At 41.7% G+C, this 16,645-nt stretch overlaps 1 protein-coding gene across 1 annotated transcript in view; it reads right to left on the bottom strand.

Annotated features, from left to right (window-relative positions):
- Positions 1–16,201, bottom strand: part of FRY (FRY microtubule binding protein) — a 328,463-nt gene extending 312,262 nt beyond the window's left edge. The window contains exon 1 of the mRNA XM_068526437.1: positions 15,997–16,201. Coding sequence (XP_068382538.1) covers positions 15,997–16,201 — 205 coding nt within the window. The remainder of the gene's footprint in view (positions 1–15,996) is intronic.
- Positions 16,202–16,645: the final 444 nt, after the last annotated feature.

Below are 16,645 nucleotides of genomic sequence, written 5' to 3'. Positions count from 1 at the left end.
AAGATCCCACATGCCGTGGAGCAACTAAGCCCGTGCGCCACAACTACTGAGCCCGTGTGCCACAACTACTGAAGCTCATGCGCCTAGAGCCCGTGCTCTGCAACAAGAGAAGCCACCGCAATGAGAAGCCCACACACCGCAACAAAGAGTAGCCCCTGCTAGCTGCAACTAGAGAAAGCCTGCGCGCAGCAACGAAGACTCAACACAGCCAAAAATAAAATAAATAAATAAATTTATTTTTTTAAGAAAGGCTTGGAACAGAGCGGGTGGTACTAACGATACAAACAGCATTAAACACCATAACAGTGTGTGAAGACGTTTGAAACAAAAGGTAAGATACAACAAAACCATCTGAGGTTGGGAGTGTTAAGGGACAGTTTGAGAGATAAGGTGACATTTGAGCTCAGCCTTGAAAAAGAATATGACAGAGAAAAGCAAGGTGGGCAGATTTACAAGTAAGCCTGTGTGAAGACCCGCCCCAATGAGAGGGGAGCAGGGCCAGAGGGCATCAGTGGTTCCATGTGGCTGGAACGTGTGCAGGAAGGTCAGGGGCAGGGACGAAGCCTTCCATCTGAGCACGGGGTCAGCCTGGGAGGGCTCCTGGGTCTTCAAAGCCATGCTCAAGAGCATAGGCTTGATCCTGAAAGTAAAGGGGCTAAAACACGATAGAGGCACTATCAGAAAGAAGGTGCGGGGTGTTACAGAATATCTCAACGTTTAAGAGAATTAAAGCTACCAGTGGATGAGAGAACTACTTCAGGGATGCAGTTCTAGACTCCAGAGGGGTCCTTAAAATAGTAGAGATTTTAGAGATTAGATACTATTTTTATCCCACTTTTCAGGGAATATTCTAGGGTGTACAGGGTGGCTAAATTACGTATCTAGGTCCACACACTGTTACTGGAAGAGGGAAGAGTATGACACAGCTCTGGGTGGGGCGTAAGCATTTTCCTGAACATCCACTGAGGGCAGAAATCATTAGATAAATGTTTCAGGGACATTAAAAAAATAGAAAATTTAGCTCTTTTAATCAAAGAGCTAAGAATTGAGGTAGAAGGATGACAGAAACTAGACAAAAGACAGTAAATGTATTAGGAAGGATAGGATAGATATGTACGTATTTCTTTACACAACACAGTTGACAGCTTCCTGAAAAGTGCACCACATTTTTGTAAAACAAATTATTTAAAATGCATTATATTAGGTAAGAGAATTTATTAATTCATAGTATGGATAATTTATACGCTTTATAATAACCCTCTGATCAGTTTCTGGTTTGTAATTAAATTATCTTTTAAAAGGGACATAGCTATCCTGTAAACTGAGTGGAAAACAAAGCTAATCTCATTGAATAATGCTGCCCAAATCAATGTGAAATTACCACAACTAGTGTGGGTATTAAAAATATAAAATAACGTGAACACCTGCTAACCCAAGATGGTCTTAATTCCTGATCCCTTAAGACTGTCTTCTGTTCTACATCATTGGACGATGGGAAGCAAAGTTCCCTGGGTTGTCCCAGAGCAAGCTGTGTCCTCTATGTAACTTAGCTACATGGGTCACTGGCCCTGTTCAAGTGAATACAAACATGTTTGACAAGATAAATCCTATTAAGACAGGAAATATGAGTCTTATCCTCTACTAATGAGTCTAACAAAGTTTTAACTGACAGAGCTTCTAAGCAGAGTGATCTTGGGCTTACATCTTACACCATAGGATGGTCGAGCGATAGGATGATAGGGAGATGTTTAACCCCAACCACAGTGGGGTCTTTGCAGGATTTTGTAGGTACACTCTATACGTAAAGGAGGAAAAACCCTGTTATCTAGAATCCAGCTGCCTCCTATAGAGGATGACTCTTATTAGACTACAGAGTTTCTCAAAGAATGAGTGGAAGATCCCTCAATCAGAATCAAATCATGACTATTAATAGTAAGTACTCCCAGGCCAACCCCAAACCAGATGAGCCAGCATCTGAATTTAATTTTAACAAAATTTGAGATGGTTCTTATGTAGCCTTATGATGACCATGGGCTTAAAGGAAGTAATCTCAGATGGCCCTTTGATTTTCATGAGCACCTAGATTGGTTTTGGATGTGCTGTGATAGGCCAAAGGAAGAGCTGGGGGTAGGAGCTGGTAAGATCAGAGTTGCTCTATATGACAGAGGGAGAAGAACATGAAATTCTGGGGATGGTGTGGTAGAAAGGAATTTGAAAGAATCGATGGGAAAAGAAAAGAAGAAAGAAGTCACCAAGATGTCCAGGGGTTAAGAATACTGGTAGAGTAGGCACTGAGAAATCTCAAATGTCAGGGTGGCTGAAAGGGCTTTTCAAGAACAGGGACATCTAATATTAAATCAGCGTTGTCTGTGCTGAATGAATATCTAAAACCTACATCCTCTTTGTCTCTCTGGACATCCACAGAATCTGCTATACACACAGGCTTTTATGGTTGAGTTTTTGTTTGTGGAAATCAAGGAAAGACGCTGAACTTCCCTTCTGAATCCACACAGCATAAGAAGATAATGGGAAAATCCATAAATGGCAAAAAAGAACAAACAAACAAAACGTTAGCAGAAGCAGGAACTTAAGCAGAAGGACAGTGTCTCTGAAGTTACAGAGATCTGGGGGCTGGGCCTGGGACTTTCTGTAGGTATTGGCATGGACGCTTGATCAAGCTTTACTTAAATTTTAAGAGCAAATTGCTCCCTGCTGACTTTTAGGTTATGTGAGGCTATATGATCTTCTCCTTCTATTACTTTAAAACTTTAAAACAGAAAAAAAAAAAAAATCTTCTGTATTTTCAAACCCTAGTGCTTAGAAGAAATTAGCTTTAAAAAAAAAAAAACCTTTTTTTGCTTTATTTTGAGCTCTTCTAGAATCCTTTTCCCAAAGTAATGATTATTTATTACATACCCCTTCAGAGGTATAGAACCTGCTGTTAGATAATTTTTTAAACTGAGGACCACACAAAACAACAGGGTGACCTATTTCTCAAAGATTAAATTGAGCCCTGACAACCTTAAAAAGTAATACATTTCCCTCAATTGCGCAAAGTATTTACTTCTCAGTGATAGATGCAGGCACACAGCTGCTCCACAAGCTCAGTCAGGCTAAGTCTACTGTTTACCTTCGATGCCCCTTTAATCAGGGGTCTTATTAACTGATTTTTAATTAGGGATTTGGTTATACCCTGTGTGGAAAAAAGAGATATATACATTTTTTGTTCAATCACTAAGATATAGGGTTTTAAAGCTGCTTTGGGTTATAACTTTTTGAACATGAGAATGGAATAAACCTCAGAGAATATTTGGTGAAGGAGAACTTGAAACTGAAAAGTTGTGAAATCTTATCTTGTCTCAAATTTGCTCTCCTAACATTGAACAGAGTATTTCCATATGCTTTAGCTTCCCCACTGTGACACGGGAATGGTGATCTTAGTCTGTGAGGACAATGACAATTTAGCAGACCTTTTCACCGTTCAAGAGGAAGATATTCCTACAGCTTTCCCCCCACAAAAGAAATGTTTATATAGGGTCTAGGTTTTCCTCTGGATCACATCTCTGAGGGCAATCATGTTTCCTGTGCATTTCCTTGAACAAAAGTTTCCCAAAACTAAAATTCCCCCTCTCTCGCTTGATTCCTTTCATCAAAGAAACAGACTTTTCATCTCTTAAGGACAGAATGAAAAATAAAGCCAGCTGAGATCTTGATGCCGTGCACGGGACCAGGCTCACCCTTCAGCTGGGTGTGTCACCACCTGTGACTGACATGTACCTTTTAAAGCTTCAACCTCCCCCTGCCCTGCCTCTCCACTGCAGTGTCCTGTCCAGAAGGGTGGGTGTGTGGAGGCTGGATAAACACAGGCTAGTGCATGGATTGCTTGCCTCTGGGACCCACAAGGAAAGCTGTGGGCATCATTTTCTCCTCACTTTCTTGTTCACAAAAAATGACCCCAGAGGTTCTAAAACTAGGTTTTGCTGATGATCTCATAAAGATTATGCTGGGAAGCAGGAGACCCTCAATGTAAGCTGTCTGTGTAGGTCTGTATTTCTTCATCTGTAAAATGAGTGCATTAAATTAGATGCTCTCTAAGATTTCTTTCAGATCCATAATTCAAGGATGCTCTGATTTTCCACTGTGCTTCCTGTCAAGTGAGTTATATGCTTGTCTAAGTTCTTCAACAACACAACCACCAAGAACTTTTTGCAGTTTGAGCTCTGAAAAAACAGTAAATCCCAGGACTCAAAGACATATCTATAAGATGAATAATTAGCAAGGAATTAAGAATTCAACTTTTGGGGAAACACCATAAGTCTTCTAAGATGCCCTCTCATTGAATAAAACAATAGCAATGATGACCAAAAAGCTGAATTAGCTCATTAATGCCCAGAATTGGCACGATCGAAGCTTGAAGAATTCCCACGACTTTAAAATGGGTGTCCTTCCAATTTTCCCAATGATGAAATTAAAATATTTTGAAAGTGAGGTATACTTCTCATCTAATCATATTCCTTAAAAACTGATTGGAGGGCTTCCCTGGTGGCGCAGTGGTTGAGAATCTGCCTGCCAACGCAGGGGACACGGGTTCAAGCCCTGGTATGGGAGGATCCCACGTGCCGCGGAGCAACTGGGCCCGTGAGCCACAACTACTGAGCCTGCGCGTCTGGAGCCTGTGCCCCGCAACGAGAGAGGCCGCGACAGTGAAAGGCTTGCGCACCGCGATGAAGAGTGGCCCCCGCTTGCCACAACTAGAGAAAGCCCTCGCATAGAAACGAAGACCCAACACAGCCAAAAAAATAAATAAATAAATAAATAAATAAGTCAGGAGCTCCTTAAAAAATAATAATAAGTAAATAAATAATAAGAACCTGCTGTATAAAAAATAAATAAAATTCAAAAATAATCTCTTTACTACTAATGTTGAAGTATGATTTAAAAAAGAAAACTGATTGGAGAAATATTGCCACTTGGGATGAAATTCACAACATTTTATAACTTTTAAAACTTAACGTCCTAAACTATGCAATAGTTTCTTATGCTGCTTTTAAACAGATGTTATGAGCCATTCCATGTAGCAATGAGTCGCATACAGCAATGTGGGATGTTAATATGATAACTGTACTGGACAGTAAGCAAGATCCCAGGCTTGTAAACACTCTGGTCCAGAGCAGGGACAGAATTCCAGTCGGCTGATTAATCTGTATTTTGTGTACAACAATTACATTTTAATCTATTTTACAGTGTTAATCTCAAATGTCCACACTTTAAAGAAGCAGAACCATATATGTACCCCTGTACTGTAGCCCCTGAAAGAGTGTGGTGGATTTTTGAGTAAATTTTTCATCAACGTCTACGCACAGTATTTTCCAACTTAATGAAAGCAACGTGCAATGCTGGACTTCTGTCTAAACATCAGCAGCTCATATGTTGGTCATTTCTATCTCTGCTGCGCAAATACAACTGAGCTAGATCCTAACATTGTTTTAAAGCAATAATGTGCGGGCTGAGCTGGGGAGCCTTTCAAGGAGCAGTGTGGCAATGAGGAGAAGCCAGTGGACTCTTCCCGGCTGCTCTGTCTCCCTCCCACCGCTTCAGTTTCCTATAAGTCAATCCCCCGAGGCAGCGGTTGGATAGAGATATAGAATCTGTTGCTGTCTGGGGGAGAGGATGGAACAGAAACTTTCCACTCTTTCTATCTCACTCTATCTAGTCTTGTGTTCACTCATCGTTATTTTCAAGGTCGGGAAACTTTAGAAGAGCCTTTTAAAGAGAGAACCATTACTTATCAAATAAACAAGGATTACACTCCTGCCACCACCCTCCCTCTTCACCATCTCGGTGACATTCAGGGAGCTTCCCCACTCCGCAGAGGCAAGCACCAAACACAGTTTCATTTCTGCAAGTCATTTTGCCCCGTCCATAGCAGTAAAATTTTCAAAATAAAAACCACCCCGCAAATTCCCTGCTGTGGGGGACAGATGTAAGTGTAACATTATTTTCTTTTTGCTTGCTTTTTTTTTTCTTAAGTTCCCTCTGCTGAGCATGTTAGATAAATTCCTTCTGGGCTTCACTCTGTACCCCCTTACCCCCAACTATCACCCCACTGATGGAGATTTTGCAGTTTCATTTCAGGTTGTCCGTGAAGGATATGATTCCGGACCACTTCCCTGCCTCCTGCCCAACCATGTTTGTGCTTGTGGGAGTGTCTGGTGTGGAAATCAGAAGCTGATTTACCACCAGTAAAATGGCTTCTATCATTATAAATATTCGTCAAGCATGGTTAAGCACACAGACTTTAGTCACCTACTTTTTTGCTGAAGGACTGAATAATAGCATGGGTATATTTGAAACAGCAAAGCCCTTTCTAATTCAGCAGAAATTAAGACAAAGTACAAGGTCACAACATCGGGATGTTTACAGTCTTCCAAAACTGCATTGCCTTTTGTTTAAATAATTATGTAGTAATTTGTGGCATCTTTATTAAAAGTAATTACATTTTGGCAATATTTCTTTTGAGAAGTTGCCCAACTGCTATTTATTTTGGATGGATGCGATTCAATAACAAAAGAAAATAAGTCACCATAGTTTATTTCTGAATAATGCAATTTCTGTGCACAATACTAAGTATCGTGCATGATATTCATCAACTTTCATTCATTGAACATTTCTATATTTTATTATATTACTTGTATTGTTTGTTGTATTAAGAGTTTTTCTTCTCTTACGGACTCAAATATTTCTCATTCATCCAACTGGCTTAGTTAGTTCAGGCTGCTATAGCCAATTACTATAGACCGGGTGGCTTTGACAACAAACATTTACATCTCACAGTTCTGGAGGCTGGGAAGTCCACGATCAAGGTGCTGGCTGATTTGGTGTCTAGTGAGAACACTCTTCCTGACTTCTCGCTGTGTCCTCATATGGCAGACAGAGAAAGAGAAATTGAGAGAGATCATCTCTCTCCTGTCTTTTTTCACAAGGGTACTAATCCCATTAATGAGGGCTCCACCCACATGACCTAACTGCCTCCCAAAGGCCCCATCTCCAAATGCCATCCCATTGGGGATTATTCAACATATGGATTCTGGGGGGGTACACAAACATTCAGCACATCGTTAACATTCTAAAAATTGATCAAGAGGTGGCAGAAACAGTCCTAGTGTTTTACCCTCTGATGTGAGCAGAGGTTAGAACAAAGACCTAGATGGGTAGTGTGTAAGATTATGAGGGGGAACCAGAAGGAAGCCTGTATATAATGGAACTCAAATCCAGGTACTATTAGGAGAGAAAATACAGGTTCTCTTCCTGCCCAAGAACACACTGAACTTTGAGGGTGGTGATGGCTGGGTGTGTGGGAGAGGGGACTGAATGACAAGGGGCAGGGCCGGGGGCCTGCCATGAATAGATGCCTACTGCTTCCTACATGTGAGGCAGGGGATAGTTTAAGAATGACTTTGATCTTTGAGGATCTTTTCCACTTCCTTTAAGTCTGCAGTTCTCAACTAGGGGAATGGGACAAACGTCCCATATACCTGGGGATAATTTTCACAAAGCGGTTAGAAGCCCGGCCCCAGCCTAGACTTCTTCAATCAAATCTCCAGGGCTGGTGCCTGTGGATTCTGAAAAACCTTCTCCAGTAATTTGCATTTGCGCAGTTAATTGAAAATGAATGCCCTAAGTTGCTCAGTTAATATTCCCTTAGTTGTACAAGCATTTGAAAATCTCAGAAGACTGGAAATCCTTCCTGAGCTGGGCCCTGGGGAGGAACACTCAACTTATAACTCTTTCCCACTGAGTTTTGTTTTTGTTTTTTTTTTGGCGTCCAGGAGGCTTGATCTTTATTTTGTTTCCAGCCCGGATGAGGGAGATCAGCAGATGAGTGTGGCCTGAAGGGGAGCACAGAGATGGCAGCAGTGCCCCAGGATTTGCCTGCCCTGCCCAGAGGCCCAGAGCTTAGGGAGGGGCGTGGCTTTCTTCCACCTGTCCTTCCCAGAGCTGGATCTGAACTCAGGCCCTGGTATTCTTTCCTCATTGTCCTCAGGTTCCTGAGCTGAAAAAACTCAAGTCCAGGCGACGGATCAGGCCAGAAGTGTTTTAGAGGGTGCAGAAGAGTCACAATTTACAAAAGGTAAACAATCCCCCAGCAAAGAAACCCTGATGCAGAGGACAATTAAGATCCCCTGGGACTTTCCTGTAGGGCGATGCTTCACTGCCAATTAGGGCTTCTGTGCCGGATGACACGGTATCAGTACTGCCATTAGCCGGTGCAACACAGAGCTTAAACACTTGTGCCAGAGAAGCATGAACACCCAAATTAGTGCACCCTGCTCTCCTAGTGAAAAATTAGAAAGGAGAACAAATTGCTGTGTATCAATGTCTTACCCATCAACCCGTCCTTCGCAGCATTTTGCATCTCGTATTCATTCAGCAAGATGGCTTAGATTTTCGTTGAATAGATGTTGCAGTCTTCCTCATGTGCATATCTTCCATTTATCCTTGGGCACTATTTTGATACTTAAAATTAAAGAATGTTTCTTTGAATTGAATCTTTCTGACCCATAATTACTCCAAAACGCCATCCAGTATTGATTATCCGTCGAGATGACTTAGTCTTTCTTAAGTATCAGGGTAGGAGAGAAGAGCGTGATTTGACAGCTGAGGGAGCACCATGGAGAAATCTGATCTACTGACAAAAGTACACACCACCTTTGTGGTTCCTCCATCTCTGTGCTCTGAACTCCCAGGATGTTCAAAGGTAAATCTGATAATCTGTTGTTTGGCACAAAAAAATTAACTCATGCCCCACTTAGGATGGAAAGGTTTGGAAATCATGACCTAAAACACTCTGACCATCTTGTAATGAGAGTTTTTACATGCATGTCATCCAAAAATGACTACCTGTTTAAGCTCCTAGATTTTAAAGAAATGCTGGAGATATTCTAATTAAAATTTGAAGGTAAACATTCTGTACAGAGTCCCAAAGTATTTGAAGCAAAAGAATGTTGGGGTATGGTCATTTCTCTGCATAACTGAGTAACTGGATGGCCATACACCCTGCTAAATATTTGTTAAAAGTACATTATTTATGAAAACAATTAAAATGCTTAAAATTATCACTGAAGTATCTTGAGTAAATATAAAGTTATGTGGATGTAAAAACACAATCTTTTCATAGTCCAGATGTGACTACTAGACCTTAGAGTGTTAGATTTAAAGTGTGTGGGAGCTCTCAAATCTGAAAAGTTATATATTTGCTGTAGATCAGCAAATGGAAATGAACTGCTTTCAGAACAGGAGCATTTAAGCCACTTCTCAATATACTTATATTGTAAGTCCTGTATTCAGAACCGCATATTTGTATTTATTTATTTTTTTATGACAAGGAGAAAAAGCCTGAAGTCAAGCCGTAAATCTAATGCTTTCTGCTTATTCTGTGTCCCTGCATAAAGGTAAAACATATTTCCCTTTGTTTATCACACATGTGACTAGTATTAGCATTTTTGTTTTCCTTAAAAGTAACTGGGTTACCACTAATATCCTCATTAAAAGTTTTTGGTTTTGTTTCTTTTTAGAAAAAAAAACAAAGCAAAACAAGAACAGAAATTTCACCTCCCTGAATAAACCTGTCCAAAAAACAAATACGATTATTTAAGGAAACAGGATACCTCAGTTTTTGTTGCATTAGTATTTTTGAGTAAGAAATGCTATAAATATTTTAAATATTTTAAATCAAAATGTCAAACATTGACTTTCAAAACTTTTGGAAGTCTAAATACTCCTAATATTTAAAAAGATTAATTTCAAGTGGTGAATTCATTTATAATCTTATATATAAGCTATATATTATATGTAATTGTGAATGAACTACCGTCCTATTCCAACTTTTAGTTCAAAGAAAAGCCTAAGCTGGGACTTCCCTGGTGGTCCAGTCATTAGGGCTCCATGCTTCCATTGCAGGGAGCACAGGTTAGATCGCTGGTCGGGGAACTAAGATCCCACATGCCACGTGGTGCAACCGAAAAAAAAAAAAAAGCCTAAGCTGAATTTCCAAAAGCAAGGTGTTAGACAAAGTTAGGCAAAATCATTAAACACAAGGCCACAAGTAAGTTTTGAAATCACAGATAGTGTTGTTTCTAATACAGAACAATTTTCAGAGGCCTGACATGACAATACTCTCAAGTTTAATGGGTTCATGTTGAGAAAATATATGGATATTTTTATTATTAAGAAGAGCTTCCATGTTACCCTCTTTTCATGGAAAATTAATAGGTCTTTTAGTGGTGTCTCATATAGAATTTACCTTAGCAGAGGGTTTGATTGACGACTTAGGATAACTTTCCATCCATGAAGATTTGCAAAAGTGTTCCAATTACACTTACCACCCACCCGTGTAAAGTACAAATTATGTGAAACGAAACCTTTGATATCAACAAAGAATAAGCGAACACAGTCAATTCCAGCTGTGTATCATTTCATCGTCAGGTACTATCTCATGTGCATTTCATGTAACCCTGTGACACTGGTGTTTTCACTCCCATTTCACAGATGAAGAAATAAACAGGTTCCCAGGGATCAAGTGACTCGTCCAATACACGTTTAGTAAGATGGGGAATCAGAACGTGAACCCAGTTGTGAGGTAGATACTTCCTTGGTGAAATCCTTTGTCTGAAATCCTTTCATGAGAGCACAAGTTCAGACTCGTGCCTTTGAGGCAGGCTCCCTTGTCTTAGGCCCTGAGCACAGCCACCTCTGGAAGCAGCCGTGGTAGGAAGTCACACCACCAGATGGACGGGGGTGCAGCTCCGGAGAGGTCGTGACATGGTCCTTCTCACGCGCCTCCACCTTGCCTGCACACCTCACCACCTCCAGGGCACCTCCCACATCAAAGACACCCAGGTGTACGAAACATGGGTCCTGTCATCACCAGGAGGAGCCACTGAATCTAACTGCACACAATCCCGGGAAGCATTGTTTACAGTGCGACTTTAAGGAGGTCCTCCCCCGTCCTCCTTGTCCCTGGAAGGCCCTGCTCAAACGTCATCAAATCACTACTCAGCAGGGATCCTGAGTGACAGAATTCTTTTTTTTTTTATTCTTTAAAGATTTTTTTTTTGGGGGATGTGGACCATTTTTAAAGTCTTTATTGAATTTGTTACAATATTGCTTCTGTTTTATGTTTTGGTTTTTGGCCGCGAGGCATGTGGGATCTTAGTTCCCTGACCGGGGATCAAACCCGCACCCCCTGCATTGGAAGGCGAAGCCAGGAAAGTCCCCAGAGTGACAGAATTCTAACATCGAGCACAAAACTGGAGGAGGCGGGCTTAATTAGAGTGTCTTTCCCTGTGCCTGGGATAAGCAGGCGCCCAGGAGGGAGCCCGAACCCAACTGCCCAGCTGCACTGTCTCCTTCTGGCCACCCTCAGGGAGGCCAGAACCATCTAGCTGCCAATGTTCTTACTACTTCCCTGTGTTTCCAATAAACTCCTACATACAGCAAGAAAAAAAAAAAAAGCAGTTCTACTTTAGAAAATGTTCAAAATCTGTTTTTTTTTATTAAAATGATTTTAAATAACTTTTTTTAGAGTGTTTAGGATTTTTTTTTAAAAATCCCTTTGGAACAGAACTGACTGAGAAATGAGAATGGAGGTTAGCTTACGTGCTGGCCTATCTGCTGTGTGAGTCCTGACCAGAGGGCCCTCCTCCTCAAGGTCCCACACTCATCCTCTGACTAAGCAACAAGGAAGTACGTGGAACTGCCTGTTTCCTCCAAGCAGATGGTTCCCTGCTTTTCAAACAGATGATCGTAAAATCAGTAGGATATTTTAAGAATGAGCTGATCAAACACACCAACTTGCCTGCTTACAAGTGCTGAGTGAACAACCCATGACACCTGGCACCTGAGCCCCGCTTTCTTCCAGGTGCAGGATGAGATGCTCATTTCAATCTGACGCGCCTATGGATGGGGTATGTGTAAGGACCACATCTCTCTCCTCCTTTGCTTTCTTTCACAGAGCTGAGCCCTCTGCTCTGGAGCTGCTGGAGTTCTTTCAGGAGGATGAGGAAGCAAGGCTAGCCGCCCGCTAGAGACCTACCTACACTCTTAATGCCTGGTCTGGTGAAGCCGAGATGGAAGAACTTCAACCGAGCAACTCAAGCTAGTTCTATGGTTGAGGCTTCTTCAAGGGAAGAAAAACGGTTAGTTTTTGATGTTTTTGTAAAAATCATAAAAATATGATTTTTAAATGTATTGGTGGGGGCTTCCCTGGTGGCGCAGTGGTTGAGAGTCTGCCTGCCAATGCAGGGGATACAGGTTCGAGCCCTGGTCTGGGAAGATCCCACATGCCGCGGAGCAACTGGGCCCGTGAGCCACAACTACTGAGCCTGCGCGTCTGGAGCCTGTGCTCCGCAACAAGAGAGGCCGCGATAGTGAGAGGCCCGCGCACCGCGATGAAGAGTGGCCCCCACTTGCCACAGCTAGAGAAAGCCCTCGCACAGAAACGAAGACCCAACACAGCCATAAATAAATAAATAAATAAATTTAATACTTGCTACTCTAACTAGCTCCTCTGACATCTCTCTGTATAAAAATAAATAAAAAAAAAAATAAATAATAAATAAATGTATTGGTTTTGTTTTTTAAGATTCACTGCTGTGAGTATGGTACCCCCTTCACTCCTTTTCTCAAGAGGTATTTATTGGGTTGCACAATATGCAAGGCATCCTGCTAGGAAAATTCTTTCCCATCAGCTACATAAGAAACTGTCTTATTTTCTGCTCTCTTCCCAAGGTCTAGAATAGATCCTGGCATATAGCAGAATCCTAACACATGTTTTAACAAATGAATTACACACTGAGACAAGGGGTACCTGCATTTCCCCCACCAGGAGTTCCTATGGTGATGAAAATCAGCATAAAGACCTTCCCCTTTGATAGTCTCTACTGCCAACTAGTTCTTTCCTGGAGCTAGAATCAGATAGGCCCCACAGGATGGACACAGCCTCACAGCAAATTAGTTAATTCACCACCAGATGTTAACTGACCACCTACTATGTGCAATTCCCTCTCCGATACAATTGGGCCATATAAGATATTGCCCCTGTTTTCAAAGAGTTTCTATACAAATAGAAACTTGGTTGCCACAAAGTGACAAAGTGACCACTGAACCCATTCACAAACTAAGACAATTGAACACCATCCCAGGAAGAAAGGGAAGGGCTCTTTATGCAGTACTGAGGCCAAGGAGGTGGGTGGTAGGCATTAAAGGAGAACTCAAAGAGATCGGAAGACTGGGTGATTACAGAAGGCAGAAGTCTTGAATTAGGCCTCGGAGCCCAGGTGGAGAATGGAAGAAAGGGCATAACAGGAACACAGGCGTGTGTGTGTGCACCTGTGGGTGTGTTGGGAGGTGAGGGAGGATGCAAAAGTGGAAGAAAGCAGAGCATACAAGGCATGCCAAGAGTTCATTCTGTCCAGCACGATTTGAGTCAACTGAATGAATAAATATTTATTAGTTCATGCTATGTGCCAAGCATTGTGATAGGTACAAAGGACACAATGGTTAACAAGACTGATATGGTCCCTGGCTCACTGGCTAGTGGAAGATACAGACAAGTAAACAGATAATTACAATACAACGTGATAAGTGCTGTGATAGGGCAAAGTCCAGGTGTTATGAGAAGGACGGAGAATGGACCCCACCCAGATGGGAGGGTCAGGAAAACTTCCTAGACATTCCCTACAAAGGCTGTCAAGCTGACACCTGAAGCCAAGGTAGGAATTAGTTGAGTGAAACTACGCAGGTAGCTTATATAGCACCTACCCTAGAAGAGCAAGCATGATGGACCACAGCGATCTGAAGTTGGCTGAGTTTGCAGGACTGCAAGGGGACGAGGGCAAAGAGATGCGCCGGGGACGGAAGCAGTGGCCAGGTAGGCAGTCTCGTGTACTTCACTTTAAAGAGTCTGGACTTTATCCGAAGAGCGAGGGTAGCCACTGAAGAATTGTAAGGGAATGAACCAAACATATTTGCATTTTGGGTAGATAACTATCTGCAGTGTGAGACGGCCCTTAGAGGAGAAACAGGAGATAAGAACACAAGAGTAACATGTAGCTCGGTTCTTCAAGGTCCACCCTAGACCAGCTCAAGAACTAAGTGAATATTTCATGAGTGAATGAATGAGCTGATCAACCCATCAGTCAATCATTCAGTGCAGGACTGAAAACAGGAGACTTGAGAGAGAGGATAAAGTTGTCTGTGTGTACGTAAGGGTCAGAGTGAATGCACATCGGAACGCTGACATGTCTTCAATCTTGCATCTCATCAGACAAATGAGAACAACAGTTGACAACGCAGCGCAGGGTAATAGAGGGAAACAGCTTCAACACTGGAGTTAAAAGACCCACGTTTGACCCGTAGTTTTGCCAGTTATTAATTTTGAGTTGCGTCTTAATTTCTCTGACGCTCAGGTCCCACATTATATCCGCTCTTTATGTGTAACCACACAGCCTATAACAGGAATGGTTATCACAACCTACGTACATTTCTGTTTTCAGCTGATGTTTAGGAGCTGTGGTGGGATTTGCAGCCTGGTGGCATTTCTAAGTCAACCACTGTAAAAAGAAGTTAGTGAGACCTACATGACAATGAAGTTGTGGTTCATGTGAAAGGGAATTTAGAAAAAAAAGTAGCCACTATTGTTCAAACTTTGGGCAGGCAACTCTCTACCTTGTCAACTGGAGACCCTAGCAGATAGGGAGGATGTTAAGAGTTCATCTCCTGTTGCTGTCCCCAAGGAGGGGAATGGCAGCAGAAATAGGCAGAAAAAATAATGTACCTGAAGGCCACAGGGGTCGGTGAGGTGGCTTGGAGACCGTTTAGGGACACAGTCTAGACGAGAATCCATTGAGCTCCCACCTCAATATAAAGACTCAGCTGTGGGACTTCCCTGGTGGTGCAGTGGATAAGACTCTGCGCTCCCAATGCAGGGGGCCCAGGTTCGATCCCTGGTCAGGGAACTAGATCCCACGTGCATGCCGCAACTAAGAGTTCGCATGCCGCAACTAAGACCTGGCACAACCAAATAAATAAATAAATAAATATTTTTTAAAAAGACTCAACTGTTAGGGGGGTTCATTTCATTTTCATGATGAAGTAAAGCTTGAATGAATTATTCTTGTTTATTTTCTATCCTCACAGAGTTAGCCCTCAGCAGTTGGGTCTAATCTATCCTCCTTAAAGACTCTAATCAATCAATCACAACAAAAAGGCCACTTTCAGTTTCTCTAGGAAATTCCAATGCAAACAGTATTGAAATAAGTTGACTGCATAATTCATCCTCTCCAGTGACCACGCACCCACCAGTGACACCTCAGTGAGAGTTCACGATCACAGGTGTCTTATACAAGCTACACACCTCTAATACCAGGCATGGACATCTAAAGCTGCCATCAGAGTCTCTTTATCGAGATTGAAATCCCTGAGTCTTCTGTGCTCCAATACATTTCACCATCCACATTGTTTAATTGAGCCCTTTACTACAAATGTTTTAGGCTCTGATGCAAGACAGGAATTTGAAGCATGCATTGGAGTATTTAATGGTGTTAATTTCTGGGGCACACAAATATCAGCTTCATTCAACAATCCAATAATCTTGCAAAATAAAGAAAATACACCAGAGAATGAAATGCAGCATGGAATTCTCCAGGATTGCAAGCAAAGCAGTTCCCTGATCCTGCTGCCTGATAATAAAACAGCCGCCTATTTAGACCCTTAAAGATATGAAAATAAAGAAAGAAAAAAGATGGGGGTGCTTTCAGATGAAAGAATCATTCTATATTTTATACTCAAACATGTTTAGTTGGCTGCTTCAAGCTCTCAAACATGTCCCAAGTTAATTTTAAATGTAACACATCTGATCATTACAAACAAAATACAGTCCTTGTTGCTTTTGGTTTGTTTTTTTAACTGGCAGGCATCAACTGAAACAAATCCTACCTGGAAATATGGATGGTCTCTTTTTCGGGCGCCTCAGGTGAATGGGTTCCAAGTTTTTAATGTTTCTTTGAAGTCTTCCTCTAATGTCATTTCCTATGAGTAGTTCAGGTGGCAGGCTACTCCGTCTTGATGATTTACAATCATTTTGAGATGAATTTAGTTTGTTCTTCGTCCTGGAATATAAATTGCCGTCATCAACTGCCATGGTAGGAAATACATTAGATTTTCTCAACAAAATCTGAAAAGCCAAACCCAGCCTCAGCCATCTGCATCTCCACCCCAGATTCAGATGTTCTCATGCTTTACCCCGCACTTGTTTGGGAAGCTTAGCAAGTTGATAGGCGTGTACTTGAACAGGTGTAGAATTACGAAGGAGCCCCTCCTATCCACAGCTAATAGCACAAGGGAGGAGAGATCCAAAATATCATTAGGTTCAGAAGACTGAAGAATTTGAACAGATGTGGCACACGGGTAATAAAAGTGATGGTTACTGTGTGAAATTTCTGTTTTATTCATTACCCTAAATTACCTGTATTATTTATTAGTGCGATGTCATAAAGCAAACACAACTTATTCTTTAAGAATGAATACCTATGCAAATCGCAAGCCTAATTATTATTACTTTCCAAACTATTCAAGATTTTTTACA

Source organism: Eschrichtius robustus, chromosome 18, assembly GCF_028021215.1.
Source record: "Eschrichtius robustus isolate mEscRob2 chromosome 18, mEscRob2.pri, whole genome shotgun sequence".
In the NCBI taxonomy this organism is placed as follows: Eukaryota; Metazoa; Chordata; class Mammalia; order Artiodactyla; family Eschrichtiidae; genus Eschrichtius; species Eschrichtius robustus.
Note: the sequence above shows the minus strand (reverse complement) of the source record. Positions and strands in the feature narration are given on the sequence as shown.